Genomic DNA, 25,723 nt, shown 5'->3' with positions numbered 1-25,723 from the left:
GATTGTGTTATACCTTTCTCTGCTAGATTGAAGAGACCATTATTAAACATTTGTTCCCCCATGTAGGTACTTACGGATTGTAATGAAGTCACCCCTCTGCCTTTTCTTTGTTAAGCTGAAGAGATAGTGAGTGAGCTCTTTGAGTCTATAAGGCATGGATATCTTACAGTTTAATATTTAATGGTTTGTGTACATCAATAATATGGACTGTGATGAGAATCTCAGAGCTGTGGTGCTGGATTTTGCAGCTAGCTGGCCAAGAGAAACAAAACACATAGAAATGTATCAAACTTGTATATTACCTAGCCACAAAATGTAGCTACATATGGCAAAAATGCAGAGCTGATATGTAAGGAACAATAGCTATGTGTCACTTTTGTAGTGTTAACACCACAAGAAGTGAAATTCACAACACCTTGGACTACCAAAAGTTTTAAAAACTATAATTAATACCGATACGCTTTTTGCACTTCACTCAGCGTAGACAATTAAAACAGGCTGATCAGTTTTCACTTTGCTACTCTCATGACTTAGTACATGCTGCAGAGTTGGGTTTCAACATTGGTTAGGAATATTTATTCCAGATATAAACCTATTTCCCATTGGAATTATCAGATATCTAAGTTTAGCATCTAAATTTCCTGAAGAATGGTTTTACGACCAGCAAAAGAAAGTTTGCTTTCATAGGTAAGTGACAGATTTCTGGCCATATTCTTGACAATTTAATTTTAAGCTGTCAACAGATCAAAGATGCTCTCTAGATATCTTATTCACATTCACAGACTTCTCATCAAGCTCAGATTGCAAATCATAAAAAATTATTTAGACAGAAGCTGGCATTTTGAACTCCTCTCCTACTCTAATGAATACCAACCCAGTTTTAATCAGCTTTACATTGTAAAGCACAGTGACGCAAACAGAAAGTCTACCATTTATTATGAGACAAAGTTCATGAACAGGACACCCACTTAACTACTTTCTGATTTAGTTGCTGTACAGAGAGCCTTGCAAATCTGCAGATACCTGCTTCATATCAGATATACGTGGATCATTTTTGCAGATCATGGATCAGATGCAGATACGAATTCTATATCCACACAGGGCTCTAGCTATACAGTTCACTATATCACTGCAAGTCATTACAGGCAGCAACATCTACAACTCCTCTGCTATTTTAATTTGTGAACTCAGGCACGCAAATCTAGAAGGTGCAACTATAAAACTCTTATCATTACATGTATGTTTTAAAATCAGAAGATCAGGATAATATGTAGCAATACAGGAAACCTCCAAGTATAATCTCAGATATTACATAGAAACACAGCAATCTGCAAAAAACCTAAAACTTTCAAATGACCTTCTATAACCTTACTTTCCTCAAAAATGAGAACCTAGTACAGTATACTTTCAAAACCCACAACGCTAGGTAGATTGTAGAATAAAAAACCCTATACCTCACCCTCATATTAGTATGCTGCCAAGTTCCTTTGTTTGTAGATTATTGAAGATACACAAAGTCAAAGTAATAGAAACAAAACTTCTATACAAGTGTTACTGAAAGCTAAATGGAACTTCATGCAATGCTGTTAAATATGTAAAAATACCATATTAAATACTTTAGGTACAAAGAACAATATAAGAGGTTTTACAGCACTTTACAAAAGGTAGCATTTGCCATATAAGAACAGGATCCGTGTCTGAGGAGCTTACAAAATACAGGTTCATACAAGTACAAAGTAAGACTAGTACCATCTAGACAGTGTGATGAGCATTCATTGTAGCTAAATGCCATGTTGAAAAGACGAACTGCAAGTAGGTCACATTTATATAATCCAACACTTGCTCAATGACTAGTGTTTATATTCACTCTGTTTAGAGCTAAATTCATGGAGACCATTAGGCTCTGGGGTGATTTTGCATCATGAGATGAAGCTTTTGAGGCTGGAAGGAAGACATTATAAAAGCAGGAGGGAAATAGTACTCCCTCAAAGATTCTTCCCCCAATCTCCTCCTCATACACAAAAAAGGAGATCTTAAACCAAGAGGAAGAGAGAAGTAAAAGAAGAGATACAAATAAATCAGGGCAGAGAGAGAGTTGCAGAAATACAGGAAGGTAGGACACATCACATTCAGAGGAGAGGAAGAGAAACTAAAAGAGAGGAGGAGGGATAGCTCAGTGGTTTGAGCATTAGCCTGCTAAACCCAGGGTTGTGAGCTCAATCCTTGAGGGGGTCACTTAGGGAACAGGGGTAAAAATCTGTCTGGGGATTGGTCTTGCTTTGAGCAGGGAGTAGGACTAGATGACCGCCTAAGGTCCCTTCCAACTCTGATATTCTATGATTCTAAAATCAAGAGAATTGCTAAATTTGTGGAGAGAAAGATAATACTACTGGCTGAATAGACATAAACGTGCTGTTCTGAAGAGCATACAACAGACGCTGAGACTACAACATTTACAGCAGTGCAACTGCACTACTGTAGCACTTCTGGTGAAGACATTCTAAGCTGACAGGAGAGCATCCGCCAGAGGAGGTAGGTATGTCAGCAGGAAAAGCTCTCCCGCTGACACAGTGTTGTCTACACTGGTGCTTAGGGTCAGTGTAATTCACATCGCTCGAGGGGAGGGAAGAGGCTTATTCACACCCCTGAGTGATATAACTTATACCAAAGTAATTTGCAGTGCAGACATAACCTGAGAGGGGATGGAATGTGTGGAAATTAAACCCACAGAACATTGTAGAACTGGGCACCAGCACCACCACTTAAAGACTGTTGCTTTGGACAATTTGGAACAGATTGTTCCTCCCCAAATCTACCATACAGAAAAGTACAGAGTCTGATCTAACAATTAACAACACTGGCTTTAATGTGAAAAAGTTAACTTACAATGCGATGCTCCCAAAATTTGTATTTCGGGCTAGTCAGCAGCAACTCCTTGGTTACCGGTGAACAGTACAAGTGAACTTTCAGGCTGCACAGAGAGAAGAAAGTAGATCAATAAGGCTTTCAAAATAAAGAACAGGGAACTATCAAGTGGCATGTGCCACTCCACATAGCCTCTGGACCTCTCTCCTAGTTAGAGGGGGAGTAACAGAGCTGTAGAAGCAGTAGAGTTCATGAAGCTGTCCTGCCACAGCCTGGAGTCAAACAGAGTCACTCCAGCAGGTGTGTGGGTCTTTCTAAGAAGTGTCTAAACTTACAAATACTTGCTTTAAAAAAAATCCTTTCCTCCTTTGCTTACCTGTCAAGATCTGAGTTTAAAGGTCCCCATACTTTCCTGGAATAGTTGATAACTATCACAAACACCTAATTCGAGCATTGGGATGTAGTTCCTTACACCATTCCATGCTTTAGAGAAAACTGTAAGATCTCAAACGTCTTTCTTGAGCTTCTCAGTTCACTTTTAAGAGGGGATCAAGTAAGCTACCAAATTTTAAGGCCAACTTGAGTTCTAGGGAACAACAGAGTTTAGCAGTGGACTACCAAATGGCTATGAGACATTCGCCTATTTAAAATACGTCATTGCAAGTGTAGGCAACGGCAAAACAGTAGACATCATTTATTTGCACTCCAGGAAAGTGTCTATTGCTATTCCACTCACACTTAAGTTTACAGTGCAGATATGCCCTATATCAATCTAGTCCACACTGCCCTTCTTCTGTTGGTGGTGCACATCCTCACCAGGAGAGCTTCCACCCACTCTCAGCTCTGCATGCACCTCCCCACTGGGAACGGGGCAGCCTCACCGGGCTTCTTAGCTGAGAAGCCCGGTGCATCTGCCCCATTCCTGGTGGGGAGTGGGGCGCTGAGAGCCCACGTAGCAGCCTGCATTGGAGTAGGGAGCCAGGGTAGCAGCCCAGATCAGAATGGGGAGCCAGGAGGGCAGCAGGTCTCCTCATGGGGAGCCCAGGCAGCAGCCTAGCTTGGAGGGGAGACCAGGCAGCAGCCTGGCTGGGGAGCCAGGAGCCAGCTTTTTTGTCAATTTCACAGGTTCAGAAGAGACGTGAAAGTGACAAGAATGATGGCCAACAGATGCAAGTAAGGCATTGTCTACAAGGACACTGCATTGCCTGAAGTACACCAACATAAGCCCTATGCTGCTCATGGTGGTGGAATTATGTCAGTGTAGTAGGGCACTTACATTGGTGGAAACAAGGCGGTAGTGTGTACACTGACAATTAGGTTGATGTAAGTTGCCTTACGTCCACCTAACGCTGTAGTCTAGACCAGGTCTTATACGGAGGGAGAAAGTGATAGAGTGGGAAGGGCCAAAATTTGCCCTGTTGCCTTGGTAACAGGGAACACAGGACATTACTGGAGACAGTAGTAAGCATAAAGAAAGAGATAAAGAGACTTCCTTTAAAAAGTGAAGTCAAATCCTAGTGAGGCAAATAGAAAGGAGCACAAACACTACCAGCTTAAGTGCAAGAGTGTAATAAGAAAAGCCAAAGAAAAGTTTGAAGAACGGCTAGCCAAAAACTCCAAAGGTAACAACAAAATGTTTTTTAAATACATCAGAAGCAGGAAGCCTGCTAAACAACCAGTGGGGCCCCTTGACGATCGAAATACAAAAGGAGCGCTTAAAGACGATAAAGTCCTTGCAGAGAAACTAAATGGATTCTTTGCCTCAGTCTTCACGGCAGAGGATGTTAGGGAGATTCCCAAACCTGAGCTGGCTTTTGTAGGTGACAAATCTGAGGAATTGTCACAGATTGAAGTGTCACTAGAGGAGGTTTTGGAATGAATTGACAAACTCAACATTAACAAGTCACCGGGACCAGATGGCATTAACCCAAGAGTTCTGAAAGAACTCAAATGTGAAGTTGCGGAACTATTAACTAAGGTTTGTAACCTGTCCTTTAAATCAGCTTCGGTACCCAATGACTGGAAGTTAGCTAATTAATGCCAATATTGAAAAAGGGCTCTAGAGGTGATCCCAGCAATTACAGACCGGTAAGTCTAATGTCAGTACCGGGCAAATCAGTCAAAACAATAGTTAAGAATAAAATTGTCAGACACGTAGAAAAACAAACTGTTGAGCAAAAGTCAACATGGTTTCTGTAAAGGGAAATCGTGTCTTACCAATCTATTAGAGTTCTTTGAAGGGGTCAACAAACATGTGGACAAGGGGGATCCAGTGGACATAGTGTACTTAGATTTCCAGAAAGCCTTTGACAAGGTCCCTTACCAAAGGCTCTTACGTAAATTAAACTGTCATGGGATAAAAGGGAAGGTCCTTTTATGGATTGAGAACTGGGTAAAAGACAGGGAACAAAGGGTAGAAATTAATGGTAAATTCTCAGAATGGAGAGGGGTAATTAGTGGTGTTCCCCAAGGGTCAGTCCTAGGACCAATCCTATTCAATTTATTCATAAATGATCTGGAGAAAGGGGTAAGCAGTGAGGTGGCAAAGTTTGCAGATGATACTAAACTGCTCAAGATAGTTAAGACCAAAGCAGATTGTGAAGAACTTCAAAAAGATCTCACAAAACTAAGTGATTGGGGCAACAAAATGGCAAATGAAATTTAATGTGGATAAATGTAAAGTAATGCACATTGGAAAAAAATAACCCCAACTATACATACAATATGATGGGGGCTAATTCAGCTACAATGAGTCAGGAAAAAGATCTTGGCATCATCGTAGATAGTTCTCTGAAGATGTCCACGCAGTGCGCAGAGGCAGTCAAAAAAGCAAAATGATCATTAAAAGGGGGATAGAGAATAAGACTGAGAATATATTATTGCCCTTATATAAATCCATGGTATGCCCACATCTCGAATACTGTGTACAGACATGGTCTCCTCGCCTCAAAAAAGATATTCCAGCACTAGAAAAGGTTCAGAAAAGGGCAACTAAAATGATTAGGGGTTTGGAGAGGGTCCCATACAAGGAAAGATTAAAGAGGCTAGGTCTCTTCAGCTTGGAAAAGAGGAGACTAAGGGGGGTTATGATAGAGGTATATGAAATCATGAGTGATGTGGAGAAAGTGGATAAGGAAAAGTTATTTACTTATTCCCATAATACAAGAACTAGGGGTCACCAAATGAAATTAATAGACAGCAGGTTTAAAACAAATAAAAGGAAGATCTTCTTCACACAGTGCACAGTCAACTTGTGGAACTCCTTGCCTGAGGAGGTTGTGAAGGCTAGGACTATAACAGTGTTTAAAAGGGAACTGGATACATTCATGATGGCTAAGTCCATAAATGGCTATTAGCCAGGAAGGGTAAAGAATGGTGTCCCTAGCCTCTGTTCATCAGAGGATGGAGATGGATGGCAGGAGAGAGATCACTTGATCATTGCCTGTTAGCTTCACTCCCTCTGGGGCACCTGGCATTGGCCACTGTCGGTAGACAGATACTGGGCTAGATGGACCTTTGGTCTGACCCAGTATGGCCGTTCTTATGCATGAATCTGAACCCAAATGGTCTGGAGTTAGATCAGAGATCACAGCTCACTCCTCTCTCCTTAATGGGCCAAATCCAAACACACCAACCCAACCTTCAGATTCAGATCTGGACTCTGAACTGCTGAATTTGAGAGAATTTAGGATCCAAAGTTTAGCTTGTCATTTTAGAAATACAAAGGTAATATCTGGAGCGTGGATCCTGGCCCACGTCTAGTTGACAGTGAAAAAAGTTATGAGCAGGTAACTGCAGCGGTATCAGTCAAAATGTTTAGATGATTGTCTTGAAGATATAATTTAGTAAGTGGTTACATTTGATGTGGTTCCCCCCGGGAGTGGGGAAAAACTACACCCAATCCAAGCAGGCTTGAGATTTCTAGCACCAAAGAGCAGCAATAGTGGGGTAGGTTCAGCCCGGGCCACCACTCTAGAACATAGAGGTATCTGCTCAGACATCCCACTGGTACAAAGCTGCATGTACTCCTTCCCCCGGGCCATGTGGGCTGGCAAAATAGCAATGTCCCATGGGAGTAGGTCCAGATCCCCAGAAACTCCCAGTAGGAAGAGGCAAAGGAAATCACTGCCTTTGGACCCTGGTAACATCACCACATCATCTATCCCTACTAACTTCGTATACTGTTGTCTAGTCTGACCTTCTCCCAATCCTCCCTAACTACTACACTTCCTCTGCAGCAGCAGCACCACCAGCAAGAGCCAAAAGGTGGACCTGAATCCCAGTCCCCCTCCCCATACCCAACCACCTTCACAGACCGTAACGTCATCTAGACTCCCACCAGAACTCTGCACTGAACTAATATGATGAGGAACCAGATTTGCCATGTAGGGAGTCCACGTTGAAAAGGTGGGGTCATATCTAGAATTAGTTTAGCTAGATTCCATCTTGGTCCAGCGAGAGCTTTTCTGTTCACAACTTTAAAGTCTGTTATCTAACAACCCTGCAGGGCTAGAAACTTTATATCGCTGGAATAGGGAGATTCCAAATGGGATCCAGCACCCACTTTTACCCAACCTTAGAAGTGATTACATGTTTAGGTATTTAGGTCATTTTAAGAATTATTTCCCTCTGTGAATATGATACTGTGGGACTTAGTAGCAAACACACCTACCTTTATGGAAAGAGATACAAAATACAAACCAATAGATTACTTTTATTTGAGCTCTAAAACAATCTAGAAATTGTACCATGTGCCACATGCAGAACATATGATGTGATAAAATTTTAATCAGCACTCAGATGGGATTGTTTGTGTGGAAGCCAATCTGAACTCAGGTTGGTATTTTACATATAATTCACAGATGTTAAAAAAAAAAACTTCAGAAACAGCAAGTTGAGCCCATAAGTAGTCTATGTAACCACCTATATTCCTGTTACCATCATCCTCCTCCTTCAGATTGTTATACCTATGGTTCTTTGTTTTAAATTAGATTGTCTACTCTGTGTGTTTGCACAGCACATGACACAATGAGACCTCCAATCGTGACTAGAGCTTCTGGACACTACTCTAATATGTAATACACTTTTCTACCCAATTACAACATTGCACGTGTAGTATTTGAGATTTTGCACACTTTGATCAAAGAAGTAGGAACACAGCTGTTTCAGGTACAGCAGGGTGGGGGTAGGCTTTGGCAGAGAAACAAAAGGAAAGTGTCATATGGCAAGAGCAAGTGCTAGGAGAAAAAATAAAAAATCACAGTAGTGGGTTTGTCTCCAGGTCCCAGTGATCTTTTAAGAAAAGTTTATTGACAAAAATGAAGTGTGTAGACTTGAATTTCCCCAGCACTTCAGGGACAAGTTCCAATGATATTACTTGAGTGTAAACCATTACCTGCACTCCAATCTTCTTTTCAAGGAAGGTGCTCTCAGCCCTTTCATGTGATCTAGCAGTAAGATATAAAGTTCATAACTTTATTTTGTTTTAAAAGTTACCATACATCACAACTTTTACATTTAAGAGTAATAGAAAAAATCATAGGTAGGTTTATTATTTATAGCATAATGCTACACAGTAAAATAAGAGACTATGATTCCTGTCCTGTGAAGAGCTAACAATCTCAGGCCCTGATCCTACAATGAGTGCCATGAAGGCAGACCCTTGTGCCAGTTGCAAGCTCACTACATTATTCTACAAATGCTTATTCTCTCCAACAGTCACACGTAAGTTTGAAGCCCCAAAATAAACATGACAGACAGAAACAATGACAAGGGGGATGAATTTATAAAAAGTAGTCTCGTTTTGTAGTTACTCCTGGGGGGATTCTGCACCACTGCACATGCACAGAATTCATGCCCTGCAGATTTCTTTGCTTACCCACAGAAAAATGACTTTCTGACAGGGAAGCAAAGGGAAGCTGTAAGAACAGTCAAGCAAGTACATCATTTCAGGCACCCAGAGCAGCCAGCAGAGAGGTAAGTCACTGTGGGGCTGGAGACACCCCAGCCAATGACTCCTACTTTGAGCTGGGATAAGCTGCTAGTCCCAGCTGGGCTGGAGGCAGGAGAGGATGGGACTTCCTCTTCCCCTGCAAGAAGTGGCTGAGGCTGCGTCAGACACACTCTCAGAAACCTCCCGCAGCTGCAGGAAGCTCAGCATCCTTCCCTGCTTCCGGCCCCCATCACTCCTCAGCTGTGGGGAGAGGGATCTCTGTACAGGGAGAGACTCCCCCATTCATCCAACCAGCATGCATTTGGATCTCCCATACCCAGACACCCCTGCCAAGCCTCACCCAGTACATCCAGAATCCTCCTACCTCTCCATACCTGAACTCCACCCCACTGAACCTCAACCCCTGCATCTGGAAACCTCTTTCACCCAGACCCCCTGCCTCCGGACCGCCACCCCTGCACCCAGACCACCACCCACTGAGCTCCCTGCACTCAAATCCCCACCCTGATGCCCCACCCCCGACACCACCCTGAGCCCCTACATCCAGACTCCCATGCCACTGATCCCCAACTAGCTGCACCCAGACTTGCACCACACCAAGCTCCACTCCCCCAGCCCCCACCCCCCCTGCTTAGATCCATACACCTAGACCCCTCTACTGAGCCCCAACCACCTTCACCTAGAAACCCCTGCAGAATCCCATTGCCCCTGCACCCGGAATCCCCCCCAACAACAAGCCTCTGTACATCTAGATCCCCACCAGTATGCCCCCACTGAGGTGCCTGCACCCAGACTGTCCCAAACAGAATCCTCTCACCCCACACCGAGCCCCTCCACACTTGGATCTTGCCTGGTTGACTCTGCCTACCGAGGGCTGTCCTTACCCATACGCAAAGTATGCAGCTGCATAGGGCACCAGGAAATTTGGTGCCCTGCACAGCTATGTGCTGCTCCAGCCCTGCCCCCACCCCCCTGAGCTCTGCAGCATGGCCGAGCCTGCACTCACCGGCAGTAGGAAGTGCAGACCCAGACCCAGCCGCGCCGCCAGTGAGTGCTGGGGGGTGGTTCCCCCTTGCCTCCCAAGCCAGACCCACCTTCCACCCCCACAGAGGCCTGGGGTCCACCCCACAGAGGCCTGGGAACAGCCCCCCTGCTCCTTCTCAGCTGAGGTCTTGGCCCTCCCTCCCACACACACCCTGCAGGGGTGCTGCGTAGGGCCCCAGAATAGCTAGGGAAGGCCCTGTGCCTACCCCACACCTGGTGTGCCTGGCGCAGAGAGGCAGGGCCCCAGGGTGTTTCCAGAGCAGGCCCAGATTTTGTGCTGTGTCACAGTTGGGTGCAGCCTCACCACTGAGTCTGTGTCTCAGGGGCAGGGAGGCTGCAGGGTGATCTCCCACCTTTGTGCTGCCAGTGGCCTGCGCTCCCCACTGCCATGCTGAAGCCTCTGCATTTATTTATTGACAAATGACACGTGAAGAATTTTGCAGAATTTTAAAATATTGTGTGCAGAATGTGTGTGTGTTTTTTGGCACAGAATGCCCTCAGGAGTATGTAGTGTAGTGGTTCTCAAAGTCAATCAGCCACTTGTTCAGGGAAAGCCCCTGGCGGGCCAGGTCAGTTTACTTGCCACATCTGCAGGTTTAGCTGATCATGGTTCCCACTGGCCGCGGTTCGCTGCTCCAGGCCAATGGAGGCTGTGGGAAGGGCGGCCAGCACACCCCTCGGCCTACGCCACTTCCCGCAGCCCTCATTGGCCTAGAGCAGCGAACCGCGGCCAGTGGGAGCCACGATTGGCTGAGCCTGCGGACACGGCAGGCAAACAAGCTGGTCTGGCCTGCCAGGGACTTTCCCTGAACAAGCGGCGGACCGGCTTTGAGAACCACTGATGTAGCGTACATCATTACAGAAGTTTGTTACACAAAGGAAGCAGAGAAATTTCCACCCCCTTGAAGATAAAAAAAAAACAAAAAAAAGAGTGACTCCCCAGTCAGGTGCAGAAAATCTATGGTTACGACAGTATTCAGTGTGAATGTCCTCTTAGATACAATGACGTTACTCTCGTGCATGGCATGAAAAAAAGTATGATTGTTTCTTTAAAAAATTAAACCTTGGCACTATATTCTGCAGCATTCTAAAGGAAAATTGATTTTCAGTTTTCCATTCCTGATACACATGGTTACATTTTACTTCTACTTTCGCATTAGCTGTATTTACTTGGTTATCAATAATACACCCTTCAAATTAGTCTAGCTGGGGTGGTGGGCAGCGTAACTCGCCCAGAGAGGACATGATAGGAAAGAGGGGCCGCAGCACAGTCCTGGGGTAGGAGGAACTTGGGGCAAACTTTGGAGCAAAGTGGTATAGCTCTACAAAGAGAGGCCATAAGGAAGTGGAGGAGTGGGACAGTGACCAAAAGCCTCACACAGACAGGCTTCGGGAAAGTGGAGGAATGGGGCAGCAACCAGGGCTGTCCTTAAGCACACACAGCATATGCAGCTGTGTAGGGCACCCAAAAATTTGGGGCATCATTCCCCTCCCTGGCCACAGCTGGACTCCTCTCATCTCCAGCCCCTTCCCTGTGCTGGGCAGGTGGGCTTCTCCCCAACCCCAACCTCTCCCTCACAAGCTCTCAGCCAGATGGCCAAGGGCCCACTGCTGCCTGGAACCCTGCCTGCCTGCTCGGTCTCTGGTGGGGGCCAGGCCGTGTCCTAGGACCAAAACTTCCAGGTGAGCTGGGGGCAGCGGGGGACTTAAAGTGACAGTGCACTGTCTCTCACAATTCCCTAACACACACACACAGTCTCTCACACCCACATACACTCTGCCTCTCACAAGTCAGTCCCCCAGTACAGATTGTCACACACTCCTCAGCAGTCACACACACACATACGTACATACACTTTGTCACGTGCACAAACACACACTTGTATTATTGTTGTTATTACTGCTTGGCACTTCCTGTCAGAACGCTCGTGGTGAGCCAGGAGTGGCTAGGGGCTGCAGGAGGGCTGTGGGGCAGCCCCCGTGTGACAGCAGGAAGCCTGCCTGAGCCACTGCCTGCACAGGAAGCTCGGTGCAAGTCATCAATGGGGCGGAGGATTCTGGGAGTCCACGGGCGGGGGCTGTGCCCCTGCGACACACTGGGGTCAGCGGGGCTGGCTGGGGACAGCCTTCAATGGCGCATTGGGGCGCCAATATAATAATACTGCGCAGGGCCCCATAAATCCTAAGGACGGCCCTGGCGGGGCCCAACAGCCCCACACAGGGAGGCCAGGAGAAGTGAAAGGTGGTGGGGGCAAGAGGGAAGAAGGTGGCAAGCAGCCCCACACAGGGAGGCCGGGGGAAGTGAAAGGGGGTGGGGGCAGGAGGGAAGAAGGTGGCAAGCAGCCCCACACAGGGAGGCCGGGGGAAGTGAAAGGCGGCGGGGGGGGGGGGGAGAGAAAGGGTGCACCCCACACAAGGAGGTCGGGGGAAGTGAAAGGCGGCGGCGGGGGGGGGGGGGAGGGTGGCAAGCAGCCCCACACAAGGAGGCCGGGGGAAGTGAGAGGCGGCAGGGGGGAGGGGAGGGGGCAAGCAGCCCCACACAGGGAGGCCGGGGGAAGTGAAAGGCGGCGGGGGGTGTGTGGCAAGCAGCCCCACACAGGGAGGCCGGGGGAAGTGAAAGGCGGCGGGGGGGGGGGGTGGCAAGCAGCCCCACACAGGGAGGCCGGGGGAAGTGAAAGGCGGCGGGGGGGGGGGTGGCAAGCAGCCCCACACAGGGAGGCCGGGGGAAGTGAAAGGCGGCGGGGGGGAGGGTGGCAAGCAGCCCCACACAGGGAGGCCGGGGGAAGTGAGAGGCGGGGGGGGGAGGGTGGCAAGCAGCCCCACACAGGGAGGCCGGGGGAAGTGAGAGGCGGCGGGGGGGGGGGGGGTGGCAAGCAGCCCCACACAGGGAGGCCGGGGGAAGTGAGAGGCGGCGGGGGGGGGGGTGGCAAGCAGCCCCACACAGGGAGGCCGGGGGAAGTGAAAGGCGGCGGGGGGGGGGGTGGCAAGCAGCCCCACACAGGGAGGCCGGGGGAAGTGAAAGGCCGGGGGGGGGGAGGGTGGCAAGCAGCCCCACACAGGGAGGCCGGGGGAAGTGAGAGGCGGGGGGGGGAGGGTGGCAAGCAGCCCCACACAGGGAGGCCGGGGGAAGTGAGAGGCGGCGGGGGGGGGGGGGTGGGGGGCAAGCAGCCCCACACAGGGAGGCCGGAGAAGTGAAAGGGGGTGGGGGCAGGAGGGAAGAAGGTGGCAAGCAGCCCCACACAGGGAGGCCGGGGGAAGTGAAAGGCGGCGGGGGGAGGGTGGCAAGCAGCCCCACACAGGGAGGCCGGGGGAAGTGAAAGGCGGCGGGGGGGGAGGGTGGCAAGCAGCCCCACACAGGGAGGCCGGGGGAAGGGAAAGGCGGCGGGGGGGGGGGGAGGGTGGCAAGCAGCCCCACACAGGGATGCCGGGGGAAGTGAGAGGCGGGGGGGGGGGAGGGTGGCAAGCAGCCCCACAGAGGGAGGCCGGGGGAAGGGAGAGGCGGGGGGGGGGGGGGGTGGCAAGCAGCCCCACAGAGGGAGGCCGGGGGAAGTGAGAGGCGGGGGGGGGGAGGGTGGCAAGCAGCCCCACACAGGGATGCCGGGGGAAGTGAGAGGCGGGGGGGAGGAGGGTGGCAAGCAGCCCCACACAGGGAGGCCGGGGGAAGTGAGAGGCGGCGGGGGGGAGGGGGCAAGCAGCCCCACACAGGGAAACCACCGGAAGCGGCGGGGGCGCGGAGGAGGGATCTGGGGGGTGAGGATGAACAGCTCCGCACTGAAGAGGGGGACGCACAGGGGGTGAGGAATGATTCCGGGGTGGGAGGGGGAGCGGAAGGGAAAAGCTGCAGCTCAGAGCCGGGGGAGGGGAGGCTGACAGGGTCTCCGGGAGGACAGGAGCCGCGCGGGGTGGGGGAGGGCAGCAGCGGCGCCGGGCAGGCGGCGCCAGGCGCGCGCTGGAGGGAAGGGGGGACGCGCGGGGCCGGCGGCACCTCTCGCGCTCTCACCCTTGTGGCAGTGGGACAGGAAGTAGGCCCGGGCCCGCAGGTTCTCCCGGTCGAAGCGGTCTATGGACAGCCACGGATACTCCCGCATCCGGCCGCCGAAGCTGCTCATGGCGCAGGCGTGTTCTCCTCCTCGGTCTCCGTCCGTCCACCATCCCCCCTCCCCCGTTGGCTGCGGTCCGAACCAATCACAGAGCCGCCTTTGCAACCCGTCCGCCTACGTGAAGGGCCGGGGCGGGGCCTTTTCTTAAAGGGCCAGTAACAGAAACGACTCGAGTTTTTCTACTCCGGCTTTTGCTGTGAGGTTTGGAGCTGCTGCTCCGTTCGTGTGAACCCGAGGACTGAAGGGCCCCGCTGCCCTGCAGCATGGGGAGAAGGGCATGCTCGTGTACTCCAGGCCTGCTCACTCCTGAGCGCAATGATTTATCAATAAGGAAGTTAGGTAATTAATAACTGATACCATTAGCATCTACAGCATTAATAAAAACAGTGTTTTTTTAAGCTATGAAAGCTTATGCCCAAAGAAATCTGTTAGCCTTTAAGGTGCCACCAGACTCCTTGTTGTTTTTGTGGATACACACTAACAAGGCTACCGCCTGATACTTTACATCATTAATAATGACTCTTGGTAACTGAATAATATTGAGTATGAATAATTACTGCATTAGGACTTCATTCCCTGCCTTAGTGCAGTGTTTGTTGGTTTGTAAATGGCTATCATGAATAATTATAATTAGTCCATTAGTAATTGGTTGTGAGTAGTTACTTATAATTCACAATTACTGAATTAATTATAAATTTATATTAGTAATTGTTTTGCTGCAACAATATCCATTAGTATTTATTTTTATGACATACGTTTATTTTGTAGGTGGGGGCAAACTATTGAATTCTCAAAAGTGCTGTACATGGTTTTTAATACTTTGGCCCAGACCAACTCCTAGGCTCCTAAATACCTTTGGGGATCTGGGCTTTTGTCTCTGTTCACAGCATGTTGAGTGCCCTGTTCAAAGTGAGGGAGGAAATGTAATTATTGCCAAGCAGTAATCTTTTAGCTATTTATGCTGATGTCACCACCAGGGTGATAGATCTCATTTTATATCCGTTAGGGGGAGATTAATGCGGAGGATGGGAAGTCAGACAAAATGCATTCTTTTCCCAACTCTGCCTTTGGCTCATTGTGTAACTTTGGTCAAGTCACTTACTCTCATTTTCAAAAGTGACCGGTGTAACGACGGAAACAGTGATTTGCAACCTCATGGACCAGGCGGCAGCAATTCCTGAGCAGGAGCACAGATGGTTTTCTTATGTGACAGAAACTGAAGCTAGTTGCAAAACGGGAGGGTTGCTCAAACTGACGTTACACCGGCACAACTTTTGCCTGCCCAATTCAAGACCTAAATCTCAGCAACGCAACACTTTAGAGCAGAACTGCCCCCTTTGAAAATGGTTATAATCTCTCTTCCTCCGGCTCCGCCGCTGAAAAGGGGTGTGTTTACGACAGTGCTTTGGGACGCACACGTGCAAGCTCTGTGCAGAAGCCTGATCTTCCAATTTCAGCTCCTAGCAAAGCTCCGGCTGCTGGCGGTGGGAGCACGCTGGGGATGGTCCCCAGCCGCCTGGGCTGTGTAATAACACGCCGGTCTGACAGCACATGCTCAGCTGCACCCGTTACAGACAGTCCTTACTCCGCTTCCGAACCACTACGCTGCCCGGCCGCGAGTGCGCAGCTCGTGGCCCTGGGCCCGCTCCCGGGGTTCGCTGCCGGTTGGCCCCGGCTCCGCCAGGGTCTCCGCGAAGGCGTCCCTCGGCCTGGCCCGAGCGTTGGCGGTTGCTAGGCACCCGCACAACCGCCGCCGTAAGACCCGAAGAGGCGGCGCCCGTCCCGAGGGAGGGAGCGGCCCGGCGAGAGCGTTGGTGAGTGGCCGCGCGGCGCCCCCTGTCCCGACCCTCACGGCAGGTGGCGCCCGCCCAGCCCGGGGAACCCTGAGGGGAGCAGGGTGCTGCTGAGCCCCCCCCCCCGGCTCAGGGGAGCAGCTTGGGGTTCCTTTAAAAAGCCCCGGCTCCTGGAGTCCTGGGATGGGAGGGGGGGGTTTCCTTAAAGCCAGAGCTCCTGGAGGCCTGGGATTAAGGGGAGATTTCCCCTTAAAGTTGCAGCTCCTGTGGTTATGGGTTTAGGGGAGAGTCTCCTTTTTCATTTAACAATATAATTTTGGGGGCTGGTGGTTTCTAAGAAAAGCTTTAAAACATGATCCACGCGTCCCTCCTAGCAGCTCGGGCTGCAGAAGGCAAATGATAAGAAAACAATTAGAATTCTTTAAAATCTTAGGATTTTTAAGCAACTCTCATGATTTGGGTGGGGCCTGACTCATGGATTTTGCACGTTTGGGGTTGGCAAGGCTGCAAGGGTTGGTAGGGACAAGGGTTGTTATGCGGGGGGGGGAGGGTACGAGAAGGAATTGCACTGTATTTTTGTTGCCTTGTATTTTTGTCGTTGTTAGTCTATATCTCTTTGTCCATCTTGTCTTTTAGACTGTAAGCTCTTCAGGGCAGGGCTCATAAGAACTGCCTTAGTGGGTCACATCGATAAGGTCCATCTAGCCCATTGTCCTGTCACCGATAGTGGCCACTACCAGAGCTTCAGGGGAAGTGTATCGAATATGGCAATTTTGGAGAGATCCACCCTTGCCTTCCCTTCATGACTTCTGGCAGTCACAGGTGTAAGGTCACCCTGAGTATGAGGTTGTATGTCTGAGCATCTTGGCTAATAGCCATCATCTTGTGTGTGTGTACAATGACCAATACAATAGGGCTTCAACCCTATTTGGGACCTTTAGGCACTACCAGAATTCATATAATTCAGTGGTCCCCAACCTTTTTCATCTGGTGGGCTCCAGATGATGAGCCCTGGAGGACCGTGGCGGTGGACGAGCATCTGCCAAAATTCTGCCAAGTGGCAACGTCAATAGGCATCACCACCGAAATGCCGCCAACAAGCAGTGTCCTCCAGAGGTGTCGCCGTCAAAGTGCCGCTGAAAATCGGCAGCATTTTAGCAGCGACGTCTCTCGATGATGCAGCTTGTCAGCTGCATTTCAGTGGATGCTCGTCCACCGGCCAGTACGCGGGCGCACTTAGACACCCTGGCGGGCACCATGGCACCTGCTAGCACTGCATTTGGGACCCCGATATAATTAATAATGGAGTCAAACACAATGTGGGGTCCTATCCTGGGTAGATTATGTCTTGTCTCTCTCTCACCCCTTTGCAACTCCTTTGCCAGTAGAGCCCCACTGAATTGAAATGGTCTGACTTATCTGCTGATACTTCTACTTATCACTGCCTGACTCCTACTTTGGATATTACTGCCATAAATATGTTCAAACATAAAACAAACTTACAAGATTCATAGGATAGGTAGGCTGGTTTCCAAACTGTGCTGACTTTTAGGCACAGATCTGTGCCACTGTAGACTTGTCCTTTTCTTTTCCTTTCTGAATTTTAAGGAAATATATGAGACAGCAGGGGGGGAAATAGGGGAAGAGGTGTGGTTACATAACAGTCTTGGTGAAAGTGGGAACCGTCAGAACATTTTTAAAACACAGGACATCGAGAGTAGTAATCTGCTTCAAGTTGTGCATGCACCTATTCTAGGATGTTTGTGTTCGACTACTATACATAACCCAAGAAGATACAGGATTCCACCACTTACAGAATTTATTCATTGATGTCTCTGTAATGGCAATCACCGTAGAGTATTTCCCAGTACCACATAGTGGGATGTGAAATTGCACGATTTCCTTCTAAATTAGAAGAGTAATGCAAATGGTAACTCTGTGGTGTCTGTTGGCAAATTGAGCTTTTTGACTGATCACTCTGGGCTGTCTCAACTGCACATCAGTGTAAGTGATTTACCTATTAAACTTAGATAAAAGGTTTGACGTACCAGCTTGAAAATGGTAAGGTTTGTTTTTTACTTGCATGCACCTACTTGGCACTTTGGCCCAGAGCCTCAAAGGTATTTAGGCTCCAAACTTCCATTGTCTGGGCCTTTATGTGTATGTTTTGCCTGTGTTTTCACAGGAGCTTTTATGGAAAGTTTGCTTGAATTAATAGATAGTCAGAAGGTGCCATGTATGTCCGTTGCATTGGACAAGTGCATTTGCTAGATGAGCCTGGTATATAGTTCAGCAGACAAATGGTTAATCCTAGTGACATGTAAGTGGCCATAACAGATCTTTAGTGTTAATACCTAATTAAGATCTAATCCTATACTGTACTTCATTTGCTAGCATTGCTTCAGTATATCTGTCTGTAAGCTCAGTTGGTCAGCAGTGTAACAGTTCTATATTATACCTTACAATTTATACATCTTTCTTCCAGAAGGATTCTAAAGCGCTTATTAATTCACACTGGGTCATGTTTCCCTTTGTAATAAAAACGTGCAATAAGGAGAAATAGCTCAAAGACTCAGCTGAGCAGGTTAGTTTGTATTGTGGTATCCCACAGTGTGAGGAGAAAAAACTCTTTGTAATTATTGACAATTGGCATTTAAAGAGAGCTAATAATTGTGGAGTGCTGAACTACCATGTATATGGCAACATCTTTAGAAAAGGGCCATGGTATCTGTATATAGTAACTCCTCACTTAATGTTGTAGTTATGTTCCTGAAAAATGCAACTTTAAGTGAAACAATTTAAACAGATCCAATTTTCCCATAAGACGGTGTTTCTCAAACTGGGGTCACCGCTTATGTAGGGAAAGCCCCAGGCGGGCCAGGCCACTTTGTTTACCTGCCCCGTCCGCAGGTCCGGCCGATCGCGGCTGCCACTGGCCGCGGTTCATCACTGCAGGCCAATGGGGGCTGCTGGAAGCAGCGGCCAGTAAGTCCCTCGGCCCACGTCACTTCCGGCAGCTCCCATTGACCTGTAAATGGAGGGGATTAGGTTCAAAGGAGATTTTTTTGGGGCAGACAAAAGGCATTATATACTGTACAGTACTGTACTGTGGTGGGGAGGTGCCCCTGTCTTACCCCTGGGCTGGGGGTTCAGGGTCTGGGAGTTAGGGTGCAGGAGGGCACTCAGGTTGCGGGTGTGGAAGGAGTCTCAGGGCTGGGGCAGGCAGGAGGTACAGAGCATTTACCTGGGGCCGCTCCTGTTTGGTGCAGGGGGTGTGCAGATGGCTCTGCACAGCACAGCACCGCCCCCATGGCCACGATTCTGGGAGATGCCTCCTCCCCACAGGGCCACCCAGAATGCAGGGGCTTTAGGGGCTGCAGGGCCCTGGGGCCCTGGCCTGCAGCTCTAAAGCCCCTTTCAGAATGTGGCCCTGCAAGCACGGGCCTGAGGACTCAGGAGGAGCAGGGACAGCTGCGCAGACTGGTTGGAGAGAAGCAGCGCTTTCCCCTTCAAAGCGCCGCTTCTCTCCGGCCGCTGGCTGTGTGGCTGCCCTTGCTCCTCCTGGGTCCTCTGGCCCATGCTTACAGGGCCACATTCCGAAACGGGCTTTAGAGATGCAGGCCCTAAAGCTCCTGCGGGTGGCCCTGCCTGCCAGGGGAGAAGGGGAGCCAGCTTCCCCGCTGATTCCCTCCCTCCTTCCCTCCCAGAAAGTCCTAAGCGCCACCAAACAGCTGTTTGGTGATGGGGGAAGCGCTGGGAGGGAGGAGGTGGAGAAGAGGAACTTGTGCAATGCTCCCTTGTAAAGTCATCCAAACGACATTATAAGGTAGCATTGCACAACTTTAAACGAGTATGTTCCCTAATGGAGCAGTGATGTAACTTTGAAACAACGTTAAGCAGGAGGACATTAAGTGAGGAGTTACTGTACTTATGTACGAATCTTCACGAAACCCCATGCAAACTGAGATTATGCCCCTTTTCCTTGTTTGCTGATGGCCTTTCTGTGCAAAGAATCCACTATAAATTATTATGTCAAATACAAATGCGGTTTTCAGCCACTCCCAAACAACTGCTGCCATGCAAGCAATAACTCCTATGGTCTCTTCTGTAGTTGTTTGAGGGGACTGACTTCTGAATTGAACCACATACTGAATAAGGGGTTTCAGTTGTGTGTAGGATTTTGAGGCAGGTTTTGTAGTCAATTGCTATTCTTTTCAGCCTATAAGCCATGGGAGCACATGACCCAACAGAATTTTTATCCTCATCAGCATCAAGTCTAGAAACTTTCTTAAATGAAGACAGGTTCTTGGAAATACAGCAAACTCTTCCTAATTATGCAGATACAGCTTGGTGACACGAAGTTATTGTGAGAAGAATTTGGCCCATTGACCAATGATATCCAGCAGATGTTGTAGCATCTGATGTATTTTTCTTCCTGCGTAAATGAAAAGTGCTCTCTATTAGCAAAATAAGATTGCGACCATTGGTGCCTGGAGGGACCACACTGAGATTATGCAGTCAGGGCAAACTACAAAGAATGGGACAGATGATAACCAGAACTGGTGGTTATTCTAATAATTAGATTCACCAAGCCAGCAACAAAACATCTGCTACAATACCTTACTTGTTACCCAGAAGCCAAAAATACAGTTCCCTTAAAGCTATCCAGACTTGGGCTCTCACACAGACAGCCAACCAAATATGAGGAAAATCTTGTTCAATATATATCAAGTTCTACTCATCCCAAGGGATCGGACACATTACCCATCAGGTCAATGAATATTTCAGATCTTACCCAAATACATGCTTACAGCCAATTATTATTAACTAAACAATTTATTTAAAAAAGAAAGAGTATTGTGGTTAAAAGATTTTTATACATACAGATATGAATAAAGTTCTTAGATCAGTTTCACAGTAGAGATGGTGAGCTGCTGAGTTGCAAAAAGTTCTTTTCAGAATTAGTTCATCAGGTTATAATCCAAATAGCACTTCATGTATAGAGTTTGTTCAAATTCTTCCATGAGAATTAGCAGGGTAATCCAGACTAGAGCTGGAGACCTCAGTCTTGCAACTCAAACTTCCCCAGACGAAGCTTAAGCAGATCTGAAATAACAGGATCAGAGCTCTAGAGTTCTTTTATAGATCTCTGGCAGGTTACTGATAGCCTCTTCACAGCAGGTATTCCTTGGGTGAAGCATTGTGGTTCTGAAGTAAAAACTCCTGTTTCCTATGTATACACAGGTAATTAGTTACATTAATCAGCATAAGGTAATTATCCATTAAGACATACAGTTTACTACAGACTTCAAAGAAAAATATTGCCAATGCTATTATTACATCCAAGTTTCATCTAAATGTTAATATTCCCTCTGAATCATTGCTCTTTGAATCAGTAAAATATAGTAACAGACAGGAATCTTCTGGTTACATTGTTAATATCTAACAAGCTGTAGGGAAACAGACAAATAAAAACAGTATCTTCTTCTAATTCTCTAACAGTACAAGTCTACATTTCAAAGCTCTATCTACCATGGCTTTGTTAGATATTTATAAAGAATGGCCTTAATTACCATTTATATACTTTTCTAATGTCTTTAAAGGTTGAATTTGGGTCATTTATCTTGCTAGTCGCTTAACCCTTTCTGGCTCAATGTCACAAAGAAATACTCAAAAAATCAATACAATAAAATTAAGAGGTGAACTAGAAGAGAAAACTGGTTCCTGTTACATATTGAAATTGCTCTAGATTTGGAAACTTAGGTCAAATTCATCACTTGAGCAGCTCTGTTGACTTCAGTGGCTTTAGCTCTGGGATCAGTTCAGCCATGTGAATTCCAAAGAGCACTGTCATCAGTAATTTGAGCATACCCTGGAAAATGGCATTATAATAGTTTACACATCTGGAAACTGAAATACAGGTGATATGGATTTACTCCAAAGAACATCATGTATTCAGTGTGATTCTGGACATTTTTAACTTGCTAGTTTTTACTTTGGGGTTTTGAGGTGGTGGGTTTTTTTTGTTTGTTTGTTTTTGATTAACTATAACTCGTTTACTATGCTTAACAATTTTGTTCTACCCGTTTTTATGTAGAACTTCAACAATATGGCTTGTGCCAGTTTTTATATGTATCATTTTTAAAACTTAGTTTCAGCAAAATATCTGGTGGAGTTCCTGAAGCCATGGCTAGCGCTGACATCAAACCAAAATCTATAAGTCGTGCCAAAAAATGGTCAGATGAGATAGAGAATCTATACAGATTTCAGCAAGCTGGATACAGGGATGAAATTGAATATAAACAAGTGAAGCAAGTTGATATGGTAAGATTATAACTATGCAGGGGCTATGTATTATAATTCTCTATTCCCTATTAAATAGTGAAATAAAAATGGAGGCACACAGTATATTCCCTTTCATTTGCTTTTGTTTTTAATTAAATTCAATTTTAGTTCTTTAGGTAGTTTTAGAAGTGCAGAATAACTGATTTTCAAATACATTTATTTTACTTGACACTGAAACTCTGGCAAGCCTGCAGTGTGCTACCTCTTTATCAGTTACATGTTTAAACATTTCAGAGCTTTTATTACATAATGGAGATTTTTTTTCATTAAAAAAGAATGCTGGTGAAAGATATGGCATGGGCAGCTCATGGACAGCTTCCACACACTACTCTGCCAATGGGCACACCCCCTGACATGCTACACTCCCTTTTTAAGGACGAGAAGGTGTTCAATATCCATGGCTCAATCGGGCATCCCTGAAATTAGTGGCAGGTTTACCATTGATTTGTGTGGGAGCTGGATTAAACTCCTTGTACATGCAGTACTTGGCCTCTCTGCTGAAAACGTCAACAGTTGAGAAAGTTGAGCCAGGTGTGGTGGAGGTGGTTTAATGCAGATACTGCTCTACTAAGAACATCAAGAACTCTATCTTGTACCCATTGAAAATGTCATTGTGTATGATCTAAGCTACTGGTTAGTCACCAGGTGTCATACAGCTATGAATCTGCTCTGGATTCAAACTAACAAACCGATAGATGATAGGCTCTATATTTCATTATTAATCTCCTAAATCATGCAGTTCCTCAAAATCCCTTTTAAAAATCTGTTCAGATCTACTATGTAATTATTTTGAAATATACAGTTTTCATCAAAGAAAACTTTTGGTACTACTGAGGTCTTGTTGCTACCTTCCATTATTTAAAAATCAACTGTTTGAAGTATTTTCAAAATACCACTAACAGATTAAACTATATTAGTGTCCAGTCTCTAACCAAATTTCATGTTTTAATTCAGGATAATATGCACACTCAAGCCTTTGAAATTGGTAAGATGCTGCTTTTTACATACATAAATTATTGTAACCATGCAAAGTGGTCTTTGAAAAATTACTACTGAACTAAATTTTTTTTAAATGCATGGCTGAATTATAACCTACTGAAAAATAGAGGTATAAAGGAAGATGCAGTTCGTTCTTTTGTATTGGGCTCAGATACTGTGGTGAAGAGTGTAGTATAAGTGCTTACACAGATGTCTACCTAGATCTTTTAATGAGAATGGTAGGATCCTCTAGTTAATAAATTGCAGAAGATAAAAGTCAAGACTGTTACAGGGTACAAGCCACAAAATAAACTCTGATCCCATTGGCAGAGAGACGCTCCCAACAAAATAATTTCCAATTTAAAAACTACGTGGAGCTCTGTTTATGTCAAACTTCAGTGAAATTAGCATCAGTTATATTGTAACTGATCACATTTTAAAATATGGCTCATTTTTGCTGTATCATGGATGCTACAAGATATGAGTGGAGATACAAGGAATATTATATGGTACTTCCCTTTAGAGAAGTAATCCAAAGAGCCAGCAGATCTGTATATTTAAGTATTAGGCTGAGTAATAAAACCGCTATTTATGAGAGAGAATTCAAATGCAATCTGGTTTGATATCCCTACTGACATCCATACCTGCTGATCAGAAGTGAGAAATTTAATATTTAGGATTCAAGACAATAGGAAATACTGCAGGTGCTTACCTAATTCCATGGAAGTTTCCAGAAGCTTTTTAAGTAAAAGGATTGAATGTCTGCATTTTTTACAATGTAATAAATATCTTGTGAAGTACTGAATTGAAGGCTATGGGTGATGGTGCTCAGCACCTTGTAGGATTGGGTCCGTTGATACTAACTTTCCTGATTTTACATATGGCTCATTTGTTTCTTTGAAAATAATGACAAAACTAATGATGTGTCTATTTTTTATGGTTAGAAAGGTGCTGAAGAACCTTTTACTTGCACATAATTCTTCCATAAAAAGTGGAATCTTTCAGTCATTCGGATTTTTGAATGATTGACTCTTATTTATACAGTAAAAGGAAGGCATCCATTGGCTAATCAAAGGGAGTCATAGACATTAGAGAGGAAAAGACCTGTTAACTCCAGTACCCTCCATTGCACCAGACAATGGTTTTTCCTGTTCTGTACACCATATTTTCTAACAGCTTTGTCCAGTCCAGTTTTAGATGACTCAAGTGCTATGGCTTCCATCACATCCCTTTTGGATCATTCTTGCTCTCTTCTGACATAGTGAAGTGTTGCTGGTTTGTTTATGCGTTTTTATACCATACAGAACTTTGACTAGAAACTAGTTTCTGATGTTTTATGTTTTTTAATCTTTATTAGAGTTAAGCGATTTAATCATAAAGACTCCAATCAGCTACAAACCAATTTATTCACCAAACTACAATCCATATAAAGATATCTCATCTCCTGTGATGTGTTCTACATGGATGTTTCCTCTCAGTGGCAGCCTGTTCAGAAGATATGTATATTCTTTTCATTCTGTTTGCAGGTGGATCGTTGGCCAGAAACAGGATTTGTGAAGAAACTTCAGAGAAGGGACAATACTTTCTATTATTACAACAAGCAAAGAGAATGTGAAGACAAAGAAGTCCATAAAGTGAAAGTTTATGTGTATTAATTTTGTTAATCCCAACTACGCTGTTTTGTTTTTGTTTGTTGTAAGCATGTTGCTTTAATCTATTTGATGTTTATAAAATGTAAGGAATTAAACAAGGTTTCTGAATTAATTTGTCCTGGTTTTAAATAGAGCTGAACATTTTTTGAGGGAGGAGTAATAATGTATGTTCAGCACTAGATTTTCACAGAGCTTTTGATGAGGTTGAGGTCCATATAATTAGAGGTGCTAATTATTATTTAGCGCATTACATCTTTAATGTACTTTACTGACAGTAGTATCTTGGAAGATAGGTAAATGTTGTTATTATCATCAGTTTACAGATGGGAAAAAGGAGGCAAACAGTTAAGTGACATCCACAATATTATGAGGGAGTTGATGTCAGACCCAGGATTACCATTTGTTAAAGGAAATCGAATGACCTGGGAGTAGGGGCCAAAACCATGCTATCGATTAAAAACTAGTTAAGTGATGGGAAACGGTCATAATAAATATCTTTCTCTCTTAGCAAAGGGGAGTGAATAGTGAAGTATCCAACGGCTCTGTGGGTTTTTTTTTTAATGTAAGTATTAATGATTTAAAGGACAAAGTATTTAGTGAATTGGTAAAATTAGCCAATGATACAGGATGTTGAACAGCAAAAACTAAAGAGAATTATGAGGAGTTAAACACATGGTGGGATGAAGGGAATATTGGGCAGCAAGGTGTCAAGTGAAATCTAATATCTTTCTGGAAATACATCAATTATAATTCTGGTTTTAGTGACAGAAAGAGATGGGATTATATTGGTAGCAGCTAAAGAGTAAATGGATTAATATTTTTCCAGACCTAAAACACCACAGTTTTGAATAGAAGAGAGAGATTTGTGTCTCTGTGGTGGGGTATTAGAAGTAGAGGAAAAGAAGTGTCTGTCCTTTACCCTGAAAACTTAAGGGCAATGTACTAGGGGATTGAAAAAAATCACATTTTTGACAATGCTGTATCCTTTGGAAG

At 45.9% G+C, this 25,723-nt stretch overlaps 2 protein-coding genes across 5 annotated transcripts in view; one reads left to right on the top strand and one right to left on the bottom strand.

The window, feature by feature from the left end:
* The window catches only part of DCLRE1C (DNA cross-link repair 1C), a 38,699-nt gene extending 24,658 nt beyond the window's left edge, over nt 1-14,041 (bottom strand). The window contains 3 exon segments of the mRNA XM_030564364.1: nt 2,887-2,971; nt 8,261-8,312; nt 13,863-14,041. Coding sequence (XP_030420224.1) covers nt 2,887-2,971; nt 8,261-8,312; nt 13,863-13,971 — 246 coding nt within the window. The 5' untranslated portion in view covers nt 13,972-14,041.
* Nucleotides 14,042-14,051: 10 nt separating this feature from the next.
* On the top strand, nt 14,052-24,838 carry MEIG1 (meiosis/spermiogenesis associated 1). 4 transcript variants are annotated; one of them, XM_030564082.1, is made up of 4 exons: nt 15,032-15,776; nt 21,908-22,079; nt 23,055-23,085; nt 24,605-24,838. In XM_030564082.1, exons 1-4 carry the CDS (start codon nt 15,514-15,516, stop codon nt 24,691-24,693), a joined length of 555 nt encoding a protein of 184 aa, XP_030419942.1. In that variant the 5' UTR covers nt 15,032-15,513; the 3' UTR covers nt 24,694-24,838. The 4 variants fall into 4 exon arrangements, with proteins under 4 accessions (XP_030420026.1, XP_030419942.1, XP_030419852.1 ...); XM_030564166.1 differs by lacking the exons at nt 15,032-15,776; nt 23,055-23,085 and adding an exon at nt 14,052-14,301; XM_030563992.1 differs by lacking the exon at nt 23,055-23,085 and having other exon boundaries at nt 15,043-15,776.
* The last annotated feature ends 885 nt before the right edge of the window (nt 24,839-25,723 follow it).

Source organism: Gopherus evgoodei, chromosome 1, assembly GCF_007399415.2.
Source record: "Gopherus evgoodei ecotype Sinaloan lineage chromosome 1, rGopEvg1_v1.p, whole genome shotgun sequence".
NCBI lineage: Eukaryota > Metazoa > Chordata > Testudines > Testudinidae > Gopherus > Gopherus evgoodei.
This window is presented reverse-complemented; position numbering and strand designations above follow the sequence as displayed.